Source organism: Asterias rubens, chromosome 8, assembly GCF_902459465.1.
Source record: "Asterias rubens chromosome 8, eAstRub1.3, whole genome shotgun sequence".
NCBI lineage: Eukaryota > Metazoa > Echinodermata > Asteroidea > Forcipulatida > Asteriidae > Asterias > Asterias rubens.
In genome coordinates, this window is record NC_047069.1 from 16,235,698 (window position 1) to 16,248,640 (window position 12,943).

Here is a 12,943-nt window from a genome sequence, read left to right on the forward strand (position 1 = left end):
TCCGGCGTGTTCAGTTTTCCGGGTGACGTAGCCAGACAAAAATACAGCCGCGAGTACCCTGGCGAGTACTGTAGTTCTCTCAGTGACCCCAAATTGTTTATTATTACGATTCTTTTCTGTTTAGTCACATTCTCTTGCCCCATCTTTACACGTATTCATGCGTACAGCTGTAAGCAGGTCACACTGCTTGTGCCACACCAAATTCTCTCATACGATCCACGCGTTCGCCGCTCGTTGTACTCGTGGACGCCGCCATGACTACAGCTACCGGAGAGTAACACGGATGACTCAATACAGCACTAAAAATTTACTACTTTTGCTTGCTGTGCGCAGGCATCGCATGACGTAATGTTACCGTATTTGGTCATTTGGAAAACTGAAAACGGCGGAAAGTTGAAACCGCCACACCGGTACCCGATACACTGTACCCGGTTTGGAAATCCTCCTGACCTGACCTGACCTCATTGAGTGTTGTTCCTAATAAGGAGCTGTTCAATATTTTAATCAAGATCAAGATCGTTAATTTTTGCTCAAATTATCTCAAAATAAATGATGTCATTTTATTTTTCTTGCAAAACTTTGCAGCAATGTGTTGATTTTGGCAAAAAAGTTTACAAAGGACAGAGAAATCGATTGCATTCCTGTTGCTTTCACATATCCGAATCTGAACTTTCTGGAATTCATTCTATCACATCAGGCCTCAAACCAAATCTTGACTTTCAAGTAAAAGTGAGGGTATAGACGATGTGACCTATGTTTACATTCAACCCACCCTCTGTTGACAAAACACTGTATGTATAATGTCATGTTTCGCCAGGCAAAAAGATGCGTAGTCATGGTAAGATTGCATACACTTTCTAGCTAGCTGCCAAAACACAAAGATTTTGCCCGGCGTATGCGCGAGAATCATGTTATGGTTTTACGAGTGACGTCAGAGGTCACATCATCTTTACCTTTGGTAATTACTTCAAAAATTAGTGACGTAAACAATTTGCTTGGTAAGAAGCACTGCAGCTATTCATAATGTACAACTTTATTGAGAAACAATTCCCTTCCATTCTCAGTATTCCAGAAACTGATTCTTCTTCCCGCATGGACATAAACCACTCCAGATTTTCAGTGATACATGTACATATTAAACTAAGACAAAAACCAAAGGTATAACCACTAAACTTTGATGATTTTTTGCCATTTCAAATATTATAAATTAAATAAGGAAACAAAAAACCATTGCCTTAAAAAAAATTTCTCCAATATGCTTTTTTTTTTTTTAAAGTATCTGTGGATGTGCACATTATTCTCTGCAACTAAATCTTGCGCACTATCAACGCGCACTGTTTCAATACTACACGGTGATAAACTCCCACACATAAATAAAACACAAGGGTTTATATAATACATAATAAAACAGTTCTTTTTGAAAAACGAGGACCATACATCAAAAGTACCCCCTTGGATAGTAAGTGACTAGCGCCCTCCTTGTTCAACCACTGACTGACCTCCGACATGTGTACCGTAGAAAATATTGATTCTCACCATTATGGTGACTAGGGTCTAACCCTAGTGCATCAATAAGAAAGAGGCCGTTTCTCCTTTTTGATGAGACTAAGACATTCTCTTGATGATACTAAGAATGTCTTTTTTACTCCTTGTGTAAAGGAAGATGTGCTGACTTTCAGGACAGGGTTAATGAAGTGGTCTAAGGAGCGAGGCGGGCGAGTTGGAGACCAATCTCTTATACTTTTATGGGGATGATTATGAGACGGGTCAAAGGTCGTTTAACCAGCTTTGTTCAACTATCGCCGAGACTTTCTTCTCATATTCTCGTCTGTTTTCTTGATAGAGTTGAGCTGCCAGGCTGTTTGCGGGACTATTAGGGTTGGGCTCGTCGAGTAACGACTGGGGATGGAAAAAAATCAACAGATGTCAGACAAAATTTGTCCATAAGAGTAATAAACATCAAATACTGAACTGGGCCTAACTTCATAAATGCTTTAAGCACGAGTAACATATCCAACACTAAACTGGGCCTAGTTTCATAAAGCCTATGAGCACAACAACTTGCTAAGCACAGAAAAATGCCTACCAGTTTCAAATACCAGCCAACATTCCACAAAGTTTAAATTGTTTCAACTGGTGCCCCACTTGTTTTTTCTTAGCAAAGAAATTTGTTAAGCAGTATTTTCTGTTAGAAAGCTTCTGAAATTGGGCCCATGTTTAACAACAAGGAACTAGCAATACTAACCAATTCTATCCAAACCATCATTGAGGAAAGTTTGCAACTAATTCTGTCCCCAGTTAAGCCCAGTTCATGCGAATGCGAAACGAATGTTAACGTCACAAATAATTCACAGCAGTTGAGTTGTGTTCAAAACAGCCATGTGACGTCAAAATACACTTCGCATTCGCAGGAAGTACGTATGAACCAGGTTTTAAAACACAAATAAATACATTTTATATTTGAGCAGAAAGCTTACCTGTATAGAGGTTAATATTGCAGACACATCATATGTAGGACTCCAGCGATTCTGTAGAATATCCAGACAGATTCCACCATCGGCATATACTGCAATAGAATCAAGTAAAATCAGTCATAAAGAGATTCGATTCTCAAATTTATCAAAATCTATGGCCAAACGGCTAGTGTCCAATATTAGAGGACAATAACTTGACAGACACTTTGCTTCTTGAGTGTGTTTTGCATTTGGGGGTATTCTACGGCCAATTTTAAGTATAGCAATAGTACATGAACAAAAGTAGGTTTTAGAAAGGAAATCTGGTCTACACTGTACTCTACTGTGATGGAAAACAGACCCAGGGGTGCGTTTTTATGATCGTAACCATAAACTGTTTCGGTTGAACTTGCCTTTTGATGATTACTGGCCATTGACCAAAACAGTAACTGGTTAAGACATGTAGGACATGTAAGACGCGAAAATGCAAAAATGCGAAAACACAACCCTGGTCTCTACTACTCAGCCACCAAGTCAAGGCTACCATTTTAACAGATTACATTTGGGCTTTTGAGCAAAAAAGTAAACTGTACTACCTACATGTAGGTTGTGCTAACTTCTGGGACACTGTGAGTTTGTGTTCCAAAATCTTAATTTTTCACTACAATGTACATGTATGTATTTGTCTTGTGGTTAAGAATTGCAATGAGTCTTACCATTTGGATGAAACATCCTTGACACAAATCTGACTGTTGGAGGTTTATTGGGGTATTCTTCTGTGAATTCAATCGTCAACTTAAAAGTACCTGCAAATAATCACAATACCAAACAGATTTGGGTTAACAATCGCATTACCCACAACTGCAAATCACCAAGCTATAAAAAAAATTAGGCCTACCACAACATGTTTTAAAAGTATAATCACCAAGCTATAAAACCATTAGGCCTACCACAACATGTTTTAAAAGTATAATACATAAAGAGCAAAATGACAAAATTGGAAAAACAGTCAAATTAAAAAAACAATATGTTTTTTCCATAAAAATAAATGAACATGTAATATAAGGAATAGCAATAGTACATGTAGGCCTAATACTATGAATACATATTTGAATACATCCAATCCTAAATTGTAAAACTCAAGTCCCATAAGGGCAGGGTATTTTAAAAGGAACTAGGCAGAACTAAACATATTTATTTAAAGTTATTTATCTATTTTGGTTGTGAAGCACATACAAATCACTACAATAGCCAAAACCCAAATGGAGAGAATACAAAGAACTTCCTTCTCTGATTTAGTTTTAGATGTGGGAGGAAAACCCAGAGAATTATTCCAGGGAAAACCCCCACAATTCAGTGGGGACGGAAATCCAAAAGTCCAAAATCCAAAGTGCCCTTAGCAGGATTTGAAGCAAGGTCCTAGAGGTGGAAGGAGAGGACAGCTACCACTACGCCAACCCGACTAGCCAAATGGATGACATTGGAAATTAGGGGAAAAGAGTTGAAAGGAAAGGATGAAAACAAAAACAAAAACATGATGACAAATATAAATCTTGATGCAGGAAGTTGAGAGGCTCGATTTTCGCAAAAAGCACTTGGGGCTTATTTTTAAAGAATGCTTTTTTTCTTAACAAATTTTGACAGATGATTGTTTAAAAGCAAAAAAACATACAATAGGACTTCCAAATCTTTCGCATGCCGTGGATCAAAAAATGAACATGAACATTTTTGCGAACGTGGCTAGGGGGTTTGGGTTTGGGTATATTTGGAAACAGTTAACGTGTAAAAACAATTTTCATTCTATACTCCAGCTGAGGTTAACAATACTAAGATATAAACATTGAAATGAATCATTTACATTGTGTACATATGCTACTAGTTTATATTTATGTTATCATGTGGACAAGATGTAGGGCCTACCATCACCATGATATTCAATTCAATTCAATTCAATAATACTTTTATTCCCTACTTTTGTTAAAAAAAAACAATAATGAGAATTAAACAGTACATACAAATGCAACAAAATCGAAAGCGCATAAAAGTGTAAAAAATAAATATATAAGTTATTAAAGCAAATAACAACAAATTAACTTGGAATTAACTATGTACAAGAGAGGAGCGAGAGCATGAGTCTGTTAGAGTAAGCCGAGGCTTGTAGACAACAGCCTTTATACCAGAAGACGATCGGAGCATACTGATCGAAACGTCGAGTTGAAACCAACGGTTCTTTTCAGAACCACCCCAACTCATTAGAGATAGTTACACATGGTGTTACCGCAACATATAGGCCAGCGTTTATATACAGACAAACACGCAAACAAACAGCGAAGAAGAAACAAGGACAAGACAGACAAAAACGAACAATGACAAAAAATGCTGACGACAAAATACCAACAAACATACATGTAATACAGGGCTAACTGAAGTCGGCAAAAGTAAATAGATTTGAGAAAAAGCTAAATAGTGGGAGAGGAGGACTCTTTTATATGATACAGGACAGGAGTGTACCATTACACATGTTACAACACCACACACAAAACAGGAGTGTGGGAAAAGCATACAATGTGTGTCACAAAAATTACCAAAATACAAATATTACCATGATCCAAATGTACATGCATGATTATATATTATGGCAAAAAAGAGCAGTATAACGGCAAATGTAACCAGAGAATTAGAAAAACTGAGCAATACCAAAGACATGAAAGATGGCAATGCACTAAATTCTGGCTTTATACTATCAGCAAGTGCTACTAAATTTTAGAGGTTATTACATGTAAATTGTATACCAACTTCAAATAAACTGAATAGAGTCAACCTTGTTATAGAAAGCACTGTTATAAAGAGGTTCTGCTTTTAACATGGATAGTAAGCATGAGTCCTGAATCTTATGTTTCTCAGTTTTGCTGTCCTCTTATAACAATGTTACTGTTATAAACAGGTAGTTTGACCAGTCCTAGCGATCTTTTTTATTTATACTGAGAGTTGATATCGGAATATGATATGATTAAAACAACACTCATGAATTGAATCCGACTTTAAATAAGACAAACCTTAAGTTACTTACCATCTTCGAAGGGTGTTTCTGCTGGCCTGTTAACAAAACACAACATTTAAAAAAAATGATGTCACAAGTTGTCAATTGATGAAAGCCATAGTTATAAATAGGCAAGCAAGCCTTTACAAATAATCAAACAAATGGCAGAATGACAACCATTGTACACACAAAACCATTGAGATACAAACTTTAGACAGAACTTAGAATATTTAACTTAAAATAAAACTGGAGTTTTTCCGCTACAAGTTACAACTCAATCTAGCCTTTGAGTACAAGTAAATGTACATGTCGCAGGGACTTGAACAATGCCTTTTCAATGATCTGGGCATTTCAGAATCAGACGAACAAGTAAAAAAAAACAGAAGCATAAACAAATGTTAAAATGGTTCAAAGGCTCGTTTTACACACAAATTAAAATACACATTGAGAATGCACATAAAGGATTAAGAAGAAGAAAATTCAAGTTGATATTAACAGAGACAAATTTGAGGGGGAAAATCAACAAGACTACAGGGTGTGTACATGTGTAGCTCAAAATGTTCATTTTTAAAGATGTGTTTTTTTAACAAGACCAGAGTCAACAAGATTATTAATAGTAAGATTTATTTTAATAAGACAGGCCTAATAGAAGGTTTGGGAAAGTGTTCTCCTATTGACTCCTAGCCACACGTCACACGCGGCAACTGTGCCACACGTCACACGCGGCAACTGTGCCGCGCTCACCATTTTGGTGGACAACCGGTTTGCATGTAAACGCGGCATCGCCTGCAATGCGCACTTTACCCAACAATGTGAAAAGTGACATCGACCACCAAAAATGGCTCATCAAAGATTATCCTGATGATGACGTCAGGTGAATTGGGTCAGTACTGATCAGAGTTGACAGATATTTGTCAAATTAAACACCTTGAACATTTCAACAGTATTTTTTAACTTAGTATAAATACACAATGAGGTATTATTGACATTAAACTGGAACACACAAGACCGCAGGACTTGTTTTGGTCGTGAGTTTACTGGCCCGACACTAAAATCACTGGCGTCGGACCTGCGGTTCAGTATAAATTGCAAGCCCTGCTGTGAAACTAACAAGTTAGAAAAGTCGCCAAAACAGCCTAAGAGACTATTAAAACAAATCAGTATTAATTATTGCAGACATAACATACCAGATATGTGGCAGAGGGTATGTGTGTCCCTCCCCCCCCCCCAACCCCACAAATAAGGTTTTCATAACTTTACACACTTCTTCCTCTTGTGAACTACCCCCATTCCATCCTTAAAATAAAATCAATCCTCTTAAGAACTCCCAAGTTTCTAAGAACACAATTAAGAAACATTGGATAGAGGGTACATCATCCCACATATTGAGCATTCAATAGACAGGCTGTACTAAGGTTGGTTAGGCTGTACAAATAAAACCATGCAACCACTTGTACCCTAAGTTAGAGTTGTGCTCTATCTTGATTTAAAAAGGCACTCATTTTGAACTTACCCAAATATGACAGCATTCCATAACATGATATTATTTTCTGAGGGAGCTCCACTGACACCCGCCGGAGGGTCTTCTTGTAATCTAAAATGAAAAAATAAATTATACAAACAAAACAGGCATTAGACCAAAAGAAGAGCTGATAGGATGGTTGGAGTTCAAGTCAGCACGAGTACGAATTGACCACATTGAGCAAGAGTACAAGAAGTCGGAATCAGCGTGTCATGCATGTCGGACACTTGTAGGCTGGAGCATTGAGAAAGGAAGAGAAGGAGTTTGAATGAACTGGTTATTAAAGGGCTAGACCCTCTTGCCACGGTCGTAAAACAGCTGTGGATAAACAGCATCTTGATGCAGTCTTAATCTTAATCTAATTCCGCAGAGAACGACCGCAAGACACTTGTCTGCTTGTGGCAGTGCGTTGTGGGTAAAAGAGCGCATGCGCAGTTTGACTATAACACCCGTGTCAAAATTGCGGCGTAAAACATAGAAGATTTATTTATGGTTCGGATATCATTTGAGTGATTTTATTTTTTTACGATTTATCTGAAGACGATTTGAATGCAAGTTGAGTTGGCAGCCATAAGTAACGTTTCCTAAGACGAAGGATGTCATTACTGTGTTTGTGACAAAGCGATAAGGGCACAAACAATCACTTGCGAAGACGACCAGTGCCCCTTTGTTTGTTCTTCCTTCCTCCGTGGAGTCTGACTTTATTAGAGTACGAATCAACTGTTGTCTGTATATCTTGTTTACTAAAGAAAGCCTAGGCCACCTAAATATCCACTGTTTTAGGTCGACGGAGGGACACAAATTTAAGTTTGTAAATTAATAATAGGCCTACAAGTTTCAGTAAATTTACTTCGAACTTTGAGAATCTAGAATCCGAAATTTGACTTCCTTTTTTTTTGCTTTTCACCCATTCCATTATGACCAAAAACTTAAAAAGAATTGTGTTTATAATTATACTATAGTCTGTAAACCTTTTAAAAGCCATTGGACACTTTCTGAACAGAACAAAAAATAAAAGTTCAGTGAAATACAAATCCCACATGTTCACAGGTTTGTTGTTTATGTAAGTTGTGAAGGGGTACAGTTAAGAAAATAAACTAATTTGTAAAACAAATTGTACAAAAAAAAAAGGCAACTCCAGTGCAGTTGCCATTTGGTTGTGATGGTTGATTCTTCATGGTTGGAGAGGTAGTTCATTTTTCTTTTTTGATTAACTCAGCCTTCTCGTTGTAAATTACCCTTCAATAAATTATGTTTCTTATTATTAGTTTTATAATTGCACATTGAAAACATATCATCTAAATTCCTAAAATAGTGGGTGGATAAAACTGCACACTCATTGAAATGACGGTCTGACGCCATGTTGAACACATATCAATGACATAAATTATAAATAATGTAGGTCAACAAAACGCTACGTCCCATGCATTTACATGCGAAGGGAAATTCCGGCGAGTTCTCGGAATAAAACTTGGCACACTTACTTTCTGAAGTCTCTCATTAAACGTCTCCTAGCCGGAGTAGACATACTGTTGGTATACTACCACTAACAATGAACTAATTCTTTACTCACAAATAACTTCAATTCAACATAAAAACGTAGAAATTGTCGGGATATTCAAGGTGAATCTGCCAATATCCCGACGTGAACTGCACTTGTGTTGTCAAAGCTGACGTCACATGATTTATCAGCGACGTCATAGTTTTGCACTGCGCCCTCTCTTGTTCGATTTTTGGGGGTATAATCCTATGTAAAAATCCTCTCGCGCAGGGAGCTAGGCTACTTCCACTCTCTGTTTGAAAGTTGTTAGAAAAGCTTAAGAAGTTGATATTTTGGTTCTTACTAATTTCAAGCCTTCTCTGGTAGTTTAAATTTATCAGATATTGTTTAAGATTTCTGTATATCTTTGTTTTGTTTTCTGGGTTTTTTTTAACCAGAGGGGTCCCCATGGATCGTCATTATGCTGTCGGGATACTCTAGCCTGCATTTGCTTTATTGTATAATATTAATAGTCATGTTTTGGTGTGATGGAAAGCAATAATTGGATAGGCATGTGATCTCGTGGCGCAATGGTAGCGCGTCTGACTCCAGATCAGAAGGTTGCGTGTTCGAATCACGTCGGGATCAATCAATAAATTATTGTTAACTTTAGTTAGAAATCAATCCGAGAGAAACTTAATTTAAAAAAGTTGAATTCGGTTTTCATTGGTCTCTGGCGCAATGGTAGCGCATCTGACTCCAGATCAGAAGGTTGCGTGTTCGAATCACTTCGCAATCAATCAATTATTGTAAAATTTAGTTAGAAATCAATCCATGCGAAACTTAATTTTAAAAAGTTGAATTTTGTATTCATTGATCCCGTGGCGCAATGGTAGCGCGTCTGACTCCAGATCAGAAGGTTGCGTGTTCGAATCACGTCGGGATCAATCAAGTATTGTTAACTTTAGTTAGAAATCAATCGATGCGAAACTTAATTTCAAAAAGTTGAATTTTGTAATCATTGATCCCGTGGCGCAATGGTAGCGCGTCTGACTCCAGATCAGAAGGTTGCGTGTTCGAATCACGTCGGGATCAATTAATTATTATTATTAACTTTAGTTAGAAATCAATACATGGGAATCTTAATTTTAAAAAAGTCGGATTTGGTTTTCATTGGTCCCGTGGCGCAATGGTAGCGCGTCTGACTCCAGATCAGAAGGTTGCGTGTTCGAATCACGTCGGGATCAATTAATTATTATTATTAACTTTAGTTAGAAATCAATACATGGGAATCTTAATTTTAAAAAAGTCGGATTTGGTTTTCATTGGTCCCGTGGCGCAATGGTAGCGCGTCTGACTCCAGATCAGAAGGTTGCGTGTTCGAATCACGTCGGGATCAATCAAGTATTGTTAACTTTAGTTAGAAATCAATCCATGCGAAACTTAATTTTTAAAAAGTTGAATTTTGTATTCATTGTTCCCGTGGCGCAATGGTAGCGCGTCTGACTCCAGATCAGAAGGTTGCGTGTTCGAATCACGTCAGGATCAATCAAGTATTGTTAACTTTAGTTAGAAATCAATCCATGAGAAACTTAATTTAAAAAAGTTGAATTTTGTATTCATCGATCCCGTGGCGCAATGGTAGCGCGTCTGACTCCAGATCAGAAGGTTGCGTGTTCGAATCACGTCGGGATCAAACAAGTATTGTTAACTTTAGTTAGAAATCAATCCATGAGAAACTTAATTTAAAAAAGTTGAATTTTGTATTCATTGATCCCATGGCGCAATGGTAGCGCGTCTGACTCCAGATCAGAAGGTTGCGTGTTCGAATCACGTCGGGATCAATTAATTATTATTATTAACTTTAGTTAGAAATCAATACATGGGAATCTTAATTTGAAAAAGTCGGATCTGGTTTTCATTGGTCCCGTGGCGCAATGGTAGCGCGTCTGACTCCAGATCAGAAGGTTGCGTGTTCGAATCACGTCGGGATCAATAAATATTATTATTAAATTTAGTAGAGAGCAACAGATTTTTAAATTAAAAAGATTGAGTTTAGTTTTCATTGGTCCCTTGGCGCGCGCGTCTGACTCCAGATCAGAAGGTTACGTCATCGAATCACGTCGGGGTCAATCAATTGTTAACTTTAAATAAATTCAACAGAATCTTAATTTTTGTAAAAGTTGCTAGAGTTTTCGGTGATCCCGTGGCGCAATGGTAGCGCGTCTGACTCCAGATCAGAAGGCTGCGTGTTCGAATCCCGTCGGGATCAGTGCATGACATTATTTTCAACTAATAAAAAGATGCCATTTGTGAACATTATTTATATTTTGATGGATAGGCCTATTTAAAGGGATTTGTCATGGCCTATAGGGGAATGTCAAGTGAAGCTGGTTTAAGACTACCGGAGCAAAAAAGGTGTCCACTGACTGAAACCAAGATTCTGGTGTTTTTTATTAAAAAAAAAATTGATTATGCATAAATCTTTTTAAAAAGTAGAAGTTCTAATAACAAAGACAATGATGGTCGTAGAGCAGGTCCCGTGGCGCAATGGTAGCGCGTCTGACTCCAGATCAGAAGGTTACGTGTTCGAATCACGTCGGGATCAAAGAATGCAAAATAAGTTTGTCAGCTTAAAGATGCCATTTTGTTTTTGTTTTTTGAGATGACATTTTAGATGTTTATTTTTGTGGGGATAATTATTGACTTGTTAAATGGGGAAAACATCCAAGGCAAAGGGAAAAAAATAATGTCGATTGAAGCTGGATTAAGAATATTGGCGAATGACTGAACGTTTTTATTATTTTGTTTGAAAAAGAAAACAAACATACATTAAAAAATGACAAAAGAAAGCAATTTACAACAGCACTATTACAGCAGGTCCCGTGGCGCAATGGTAGCGCGTCTGACTCCAGATCAGAAGGTTACGTGTTCGAATCACGTCGGGATCAATTAATTATTATTATTAACTTTAGTTAGAAATCAATACATGGGAATCTTAATTTTAAAAAAGTCGGATTTGGTTTTCATTGGTCCCGTGGCGCAATGGTAGCGCGTCTGACGCCAGATCAGAAAGTTGCGTGTTCGAATCACGTCGGGATCAATCAAGTATTGTTAACTTTAGTTAGAAATCAATCCATGAGAAACTTAATTTAAAAAAGTTGAATTTTGTATTCATTGATCCCGTGGCGCAATGGTAGCGCGTCTGACTCCAGATCAGAAGGTTGCGTGTTCGAATCACGTCGGGATCAATCAAGTATTGTTAACTTTAGTTAGAAATCAATCCATGAGAAAGTTAATTTAAAAAAGTTGAATTTTGTATTCATCGATCCCGTGGCGCAATGGTAGCGCGTCTGACTCCAGATCAGAAGGTTGCGTGTTCGAATCACGTCGGGATCAATTAATTATTATTATTAACTTTAGTTAGAAATCAATACATGGGAATCTTAATTTTAAAAAGTCGGATTTGATTTCATTGGTCCCGTGGCGCAATGGTAGCGCGTCTGACTCCAGATCAGAAGGTTGCGTGTTCGAATCACGTCGGGATCAGTAAATTATTATTATTAACTTTAGTTAGCACTCAATACATGGAATCTTAAATTGAAAAAAGTCGGATTTGGTGTTCATTGGTCCCGTGGCGCAATGGTAGCGCGTCTGACTCCAGATCAGAAGGTTGCGTGTTCGAATCACGTCGGGATCAATTAATTATTATTATTAACTTTAGTTAGCACTCAATACATGGAATCTTAAATTGAAAAAAGTCGGATTTGGTGTTCATTGGTCCCGTGGCGCAATGGTAGCGCGTCTGACTCCAGATCAGAAGGTTGCGTGTTCGAATCACGTCGGGATCAATAAATATTATTATTAAATTAAGTAGAGAGCAACAGAATGTTAAATTATTAAAAAAGTCGGATTTTGTTTTCATTGATCCCGTGGCGCAATGGTAGCGCGTCTGACTCCAGATCAGAAAGTTGCGTGTTCGAATCACGTCGGGATCAATAAATTATTGGTAACTTTAGTTCAATACAACAGAATGTTAATTTGAAAAAGTTGAGTTTAGTTTTCATTGACCCCGTGGCGCAATGGTAGCGCGTCTGACTCCAGATTAGAAGGTTGCGTGTTCGAATCACGTCGGGATCAATAAATTATTGGTAACTTTAGTTCAATACAACAGAATGTTAATTTGAAAAAGTTGAGTTTAGTTTTCATTGACCCCGTGGCGCAATGGTAGCGCGTCTGACTCCAGATCAGAAGGTTGCGTGTTCGAATCACGTCGGGATCAATAAATTATTGGTAACTTTAGTTCAATACAACAGAATGTTAATTTGAAAAAGTTGAGTTTAGTTTTCATTGACCCCGTGGCGCAATGGTAGCGCGTCTGACTCCAGATCAGAAGGTTGCGTGTTCGAATCACGTCGGGATCAATAAATTATTGGTAACTTTAGTTC

The 12,943-nt window shown here is 37.6% G+C and overlaps 1 protein-coding gene and 22 non-coding genes across 23 annotated transcripts; 22 read left to right on the plus strand and 1 right to left on the minus strand.

The window, feature by feature from the left end:
• Positions 1–1,015: 1,015 nt before the first annotated feature.
• On the minus strand, positions 1,016–8,684 carry LOC117293876 (ubiquitin-conjugating enzyme E2 A). The gene is made up of 6 exons (XM_033776349.1): positions 8,500–8,684; positions 7,007–7,087; positions 5,524–5,549; positions 3,170–3,259; positions 2,478–2,566; positions 1,016–1,899 (listed from the first exon to the last, which is right to left on the minus strand). The coding sequence occupies exons 1-6, from the start codon at positions 8,541–8,543 to the stop codon at positions 1,768–1,770; spliced, it is 462 nt and encodes a 153-aa protein (XP_033632240.1). The 5' UTR covers positions 8,544–8,684; the 3' UTR covers positions 1,016–1,767.
• A 387-nt stretch (positions 8,685–9,071) lies between these two features.
• Trnaw-cca lies at positions 9,072–9,143 on the plus strand. Its single transcript has one exon. It is a non-coding gene; the product is annotated as a tRNA-Trp (tRNA).
• A 227-nt stretch (positions 9,144–9,370) lies between these two features.
• Trnaw-cca lies at positions 9,371–9,442 on the plus strand. Its single transcript has one exon. It is a non-coding gene; the product is annotated as a tRNA-Trp (tRNA).
• Positions 9,443–9,518: 76 nt separating this feature from the next.
• Positions 9,519–9,590, plus strand: Trnaw-cca. The gene has a single exon. It is a non-coding gene; the product is annotated as a tRNA-Trp (tRNA).
• Positions 9,591–9,670: 80 nt separating this feature from the next.
• Trnaw-cca lies at positions 9,671–9,742 on the plus strand. The gene has a single exon. It is a non-coding gene; the product is annotated as a tRNA-Trp (tRNA).
• An 80-nt stretch (positions 9,743–9,822) lies between these two features.
• On the plus strand, positions 9,823–9,894 carry Trnaw-cca. The gene has a single exon. It is a non-coding gene; the product is annotated as a tRNA-Trp (tRNA).
• Positions 9,895–9,971: 77 nt separating this feature from the next.
• Trnaw-cca lies at positions 9,972–10,043 on the plus strand. Its single transcript has one exon. It is a non-coding gene; the product is annotated as a tRNA-Trp (tRNA).
• A 76-nt stretch (positions 10,044–10,119) lies between these two features.
• On the plus strand, positions 10,120–10,191 carry Trnaw-cca. Its single transcript has one exon. It is a non-coding gene; the product is annotated as a tRNA-Trp (tRNA).
• A 76-nt stretch (positions 10,192–10,267) lies between these two features.
• Trnaw-cca lies at positions 10,268–10,339 on the plus strand. Its single transcript has one exon. It is a non-coding gene; the product is annotated as a tRNA-Trp (tRNA).
• A 79-nt stretch (positions 10,340–10,418) lies between these two features.
• Positions 10,419–10,490, plus strand: Trnaw-cca. Its single transcript has one exon. It is a non-coding gene; the product is annotated as a tRNA-Trp (tRNA).
• A 205-nt stretch (positions 10,491–10,695) lies between these two features.
• On the plus strand, positions 10,696–10,767 carry Trnaw-cca. The gene has a single exon. It is a non-coding gene; the product is annotated as a tRNA-Trp (tRNA).
• A 264-nt stretch (positions 10,768–11,031) lies between these two features.
• Positions 11,032–11,103, plus strand: Trnaw-cca. The gene has a single exon. It is a non-coding gene; the product is annotated as a tRNA-Trp (tRNA).
• A 271-nt stretch (positions 11,104–11,374) lies between these two features.
• Trnaw-cca lies at positions 11,375–11,446 on the plus strand. Its single transcript has one exon. It is a non-coding gene; the product is annotated as a tRNA-Trp (tRNA).
• Positions 11,447–11,526: 80 nt separating this feature from the next.
• Trnaw-cca lies at positions 11,527–11,598 on the plus strand. Its single transcript has one exon. It is a non-coding gene; the product is annotated as a tRNA-Trp (tRNA).
• A 76-nt stretch (positions 11,599–11,674) lies between these two features.
• On the plus strand, positions 11,675–11,746 carry Trnaw-cca. The gene has a single exon. It is a non-coding gene; the product is annotated as a tRNA-Trp (tRNA).
• Positions 11,747–11,822: 76 nt separating this feature from the next.
• On the plus strand, positions 11,823–11,894 carry Trnaw-cca. Its single transcript has one exon. It is a non-coding gene; the product is annotated as a tRNA-Trp (tRNA).
• A 78-nt stretch (positions 11,895–11,972) lies between these two features.
• Positions 11,973–12,044, plus strand: Trnaw-cca. Its single transcript has one exon. It is a non-coding gene; the product is annotated as a tRNA-Trp (tRNA).
• Positions 12,045–12,123: 79 nt separating this feature from the next.
• Trnaw-cca lies at positions 12,124–12,195 on the plus strand. Its single transcript has one exon. It is a non-coding gene; the product is annotated as a tRNA-Trp (tRNA).
• A 79-nt stretch (positions 12,196–12,274) lies between these two features.
• On the plus strand, positions 12,275–12,346 carry Trnaw-cca. Its single transcript has one exon. It is a non-coding gene; the product is annotated as a tRNA-Trp (tRNA).
• A 75-nt stretch (positions 12,347–12,421) lies between these two features.
• Trnaw-cca lies at positions 12,422–12,493 on the plus strand. Its single transcript has one exon. It is a non-coding gene; the product is annotated as a tRNA-Trp (tRNA).
• A 70-nt stretch (positions 12,494–12,563) lies between these two features.
• Positions 12,564–12,635, plus strand: Trnaw-cca. The gene has a single exon. It is a non-coding gene; the product is annotated as a tRNA-Trp (tRNA).
• A 70-nt stretch (positions 12,636–12,705) lies between these two features.
• Trnaw-cca lies at positions 12,706–12,777 on the plus strand. The gene has a single exon. It is a non-coding gene; the product is annotated as a tRNA-Trp (tRNA).
• A 70-nt stretch (positions 12,778–12,847) lies between these two features.
• On the plus strand, positions 12,848–12,919 carry Trnaw-cca. The gene has a single exon. It is a non-coding gene; the product is annotated as a tRNA-Trp (tRNA).
• The last annotated feature ends 24 nt before the right edge of the window (positions 12,920–12,943 follow it).

Excerpts from the sequence above, each read along its gene's own strand:
- LOC117293876 (XM_033776349.1), bottom strand. The coding sequence starts at position 8,543 with ATGTCTACTCCGGCTAGGAGACGTTTAATGAGAGACTTCAGAAA. Across the intron at positions 3,260-5,523 it reads AGAAACACCCTTCGAAGATG|GTACTTTTAAGTTGACGATT; the intron begins GTAAGTAACTTA and ends GATTATTTGCAG. Across the intron at positions 2,567-3,169 it reads AAGGATGTTTCATCCAAATG|TATATGCCGATGGTGGAATC; the intron begins GTAAGACTCATT and ends ATTCTATTGCAG.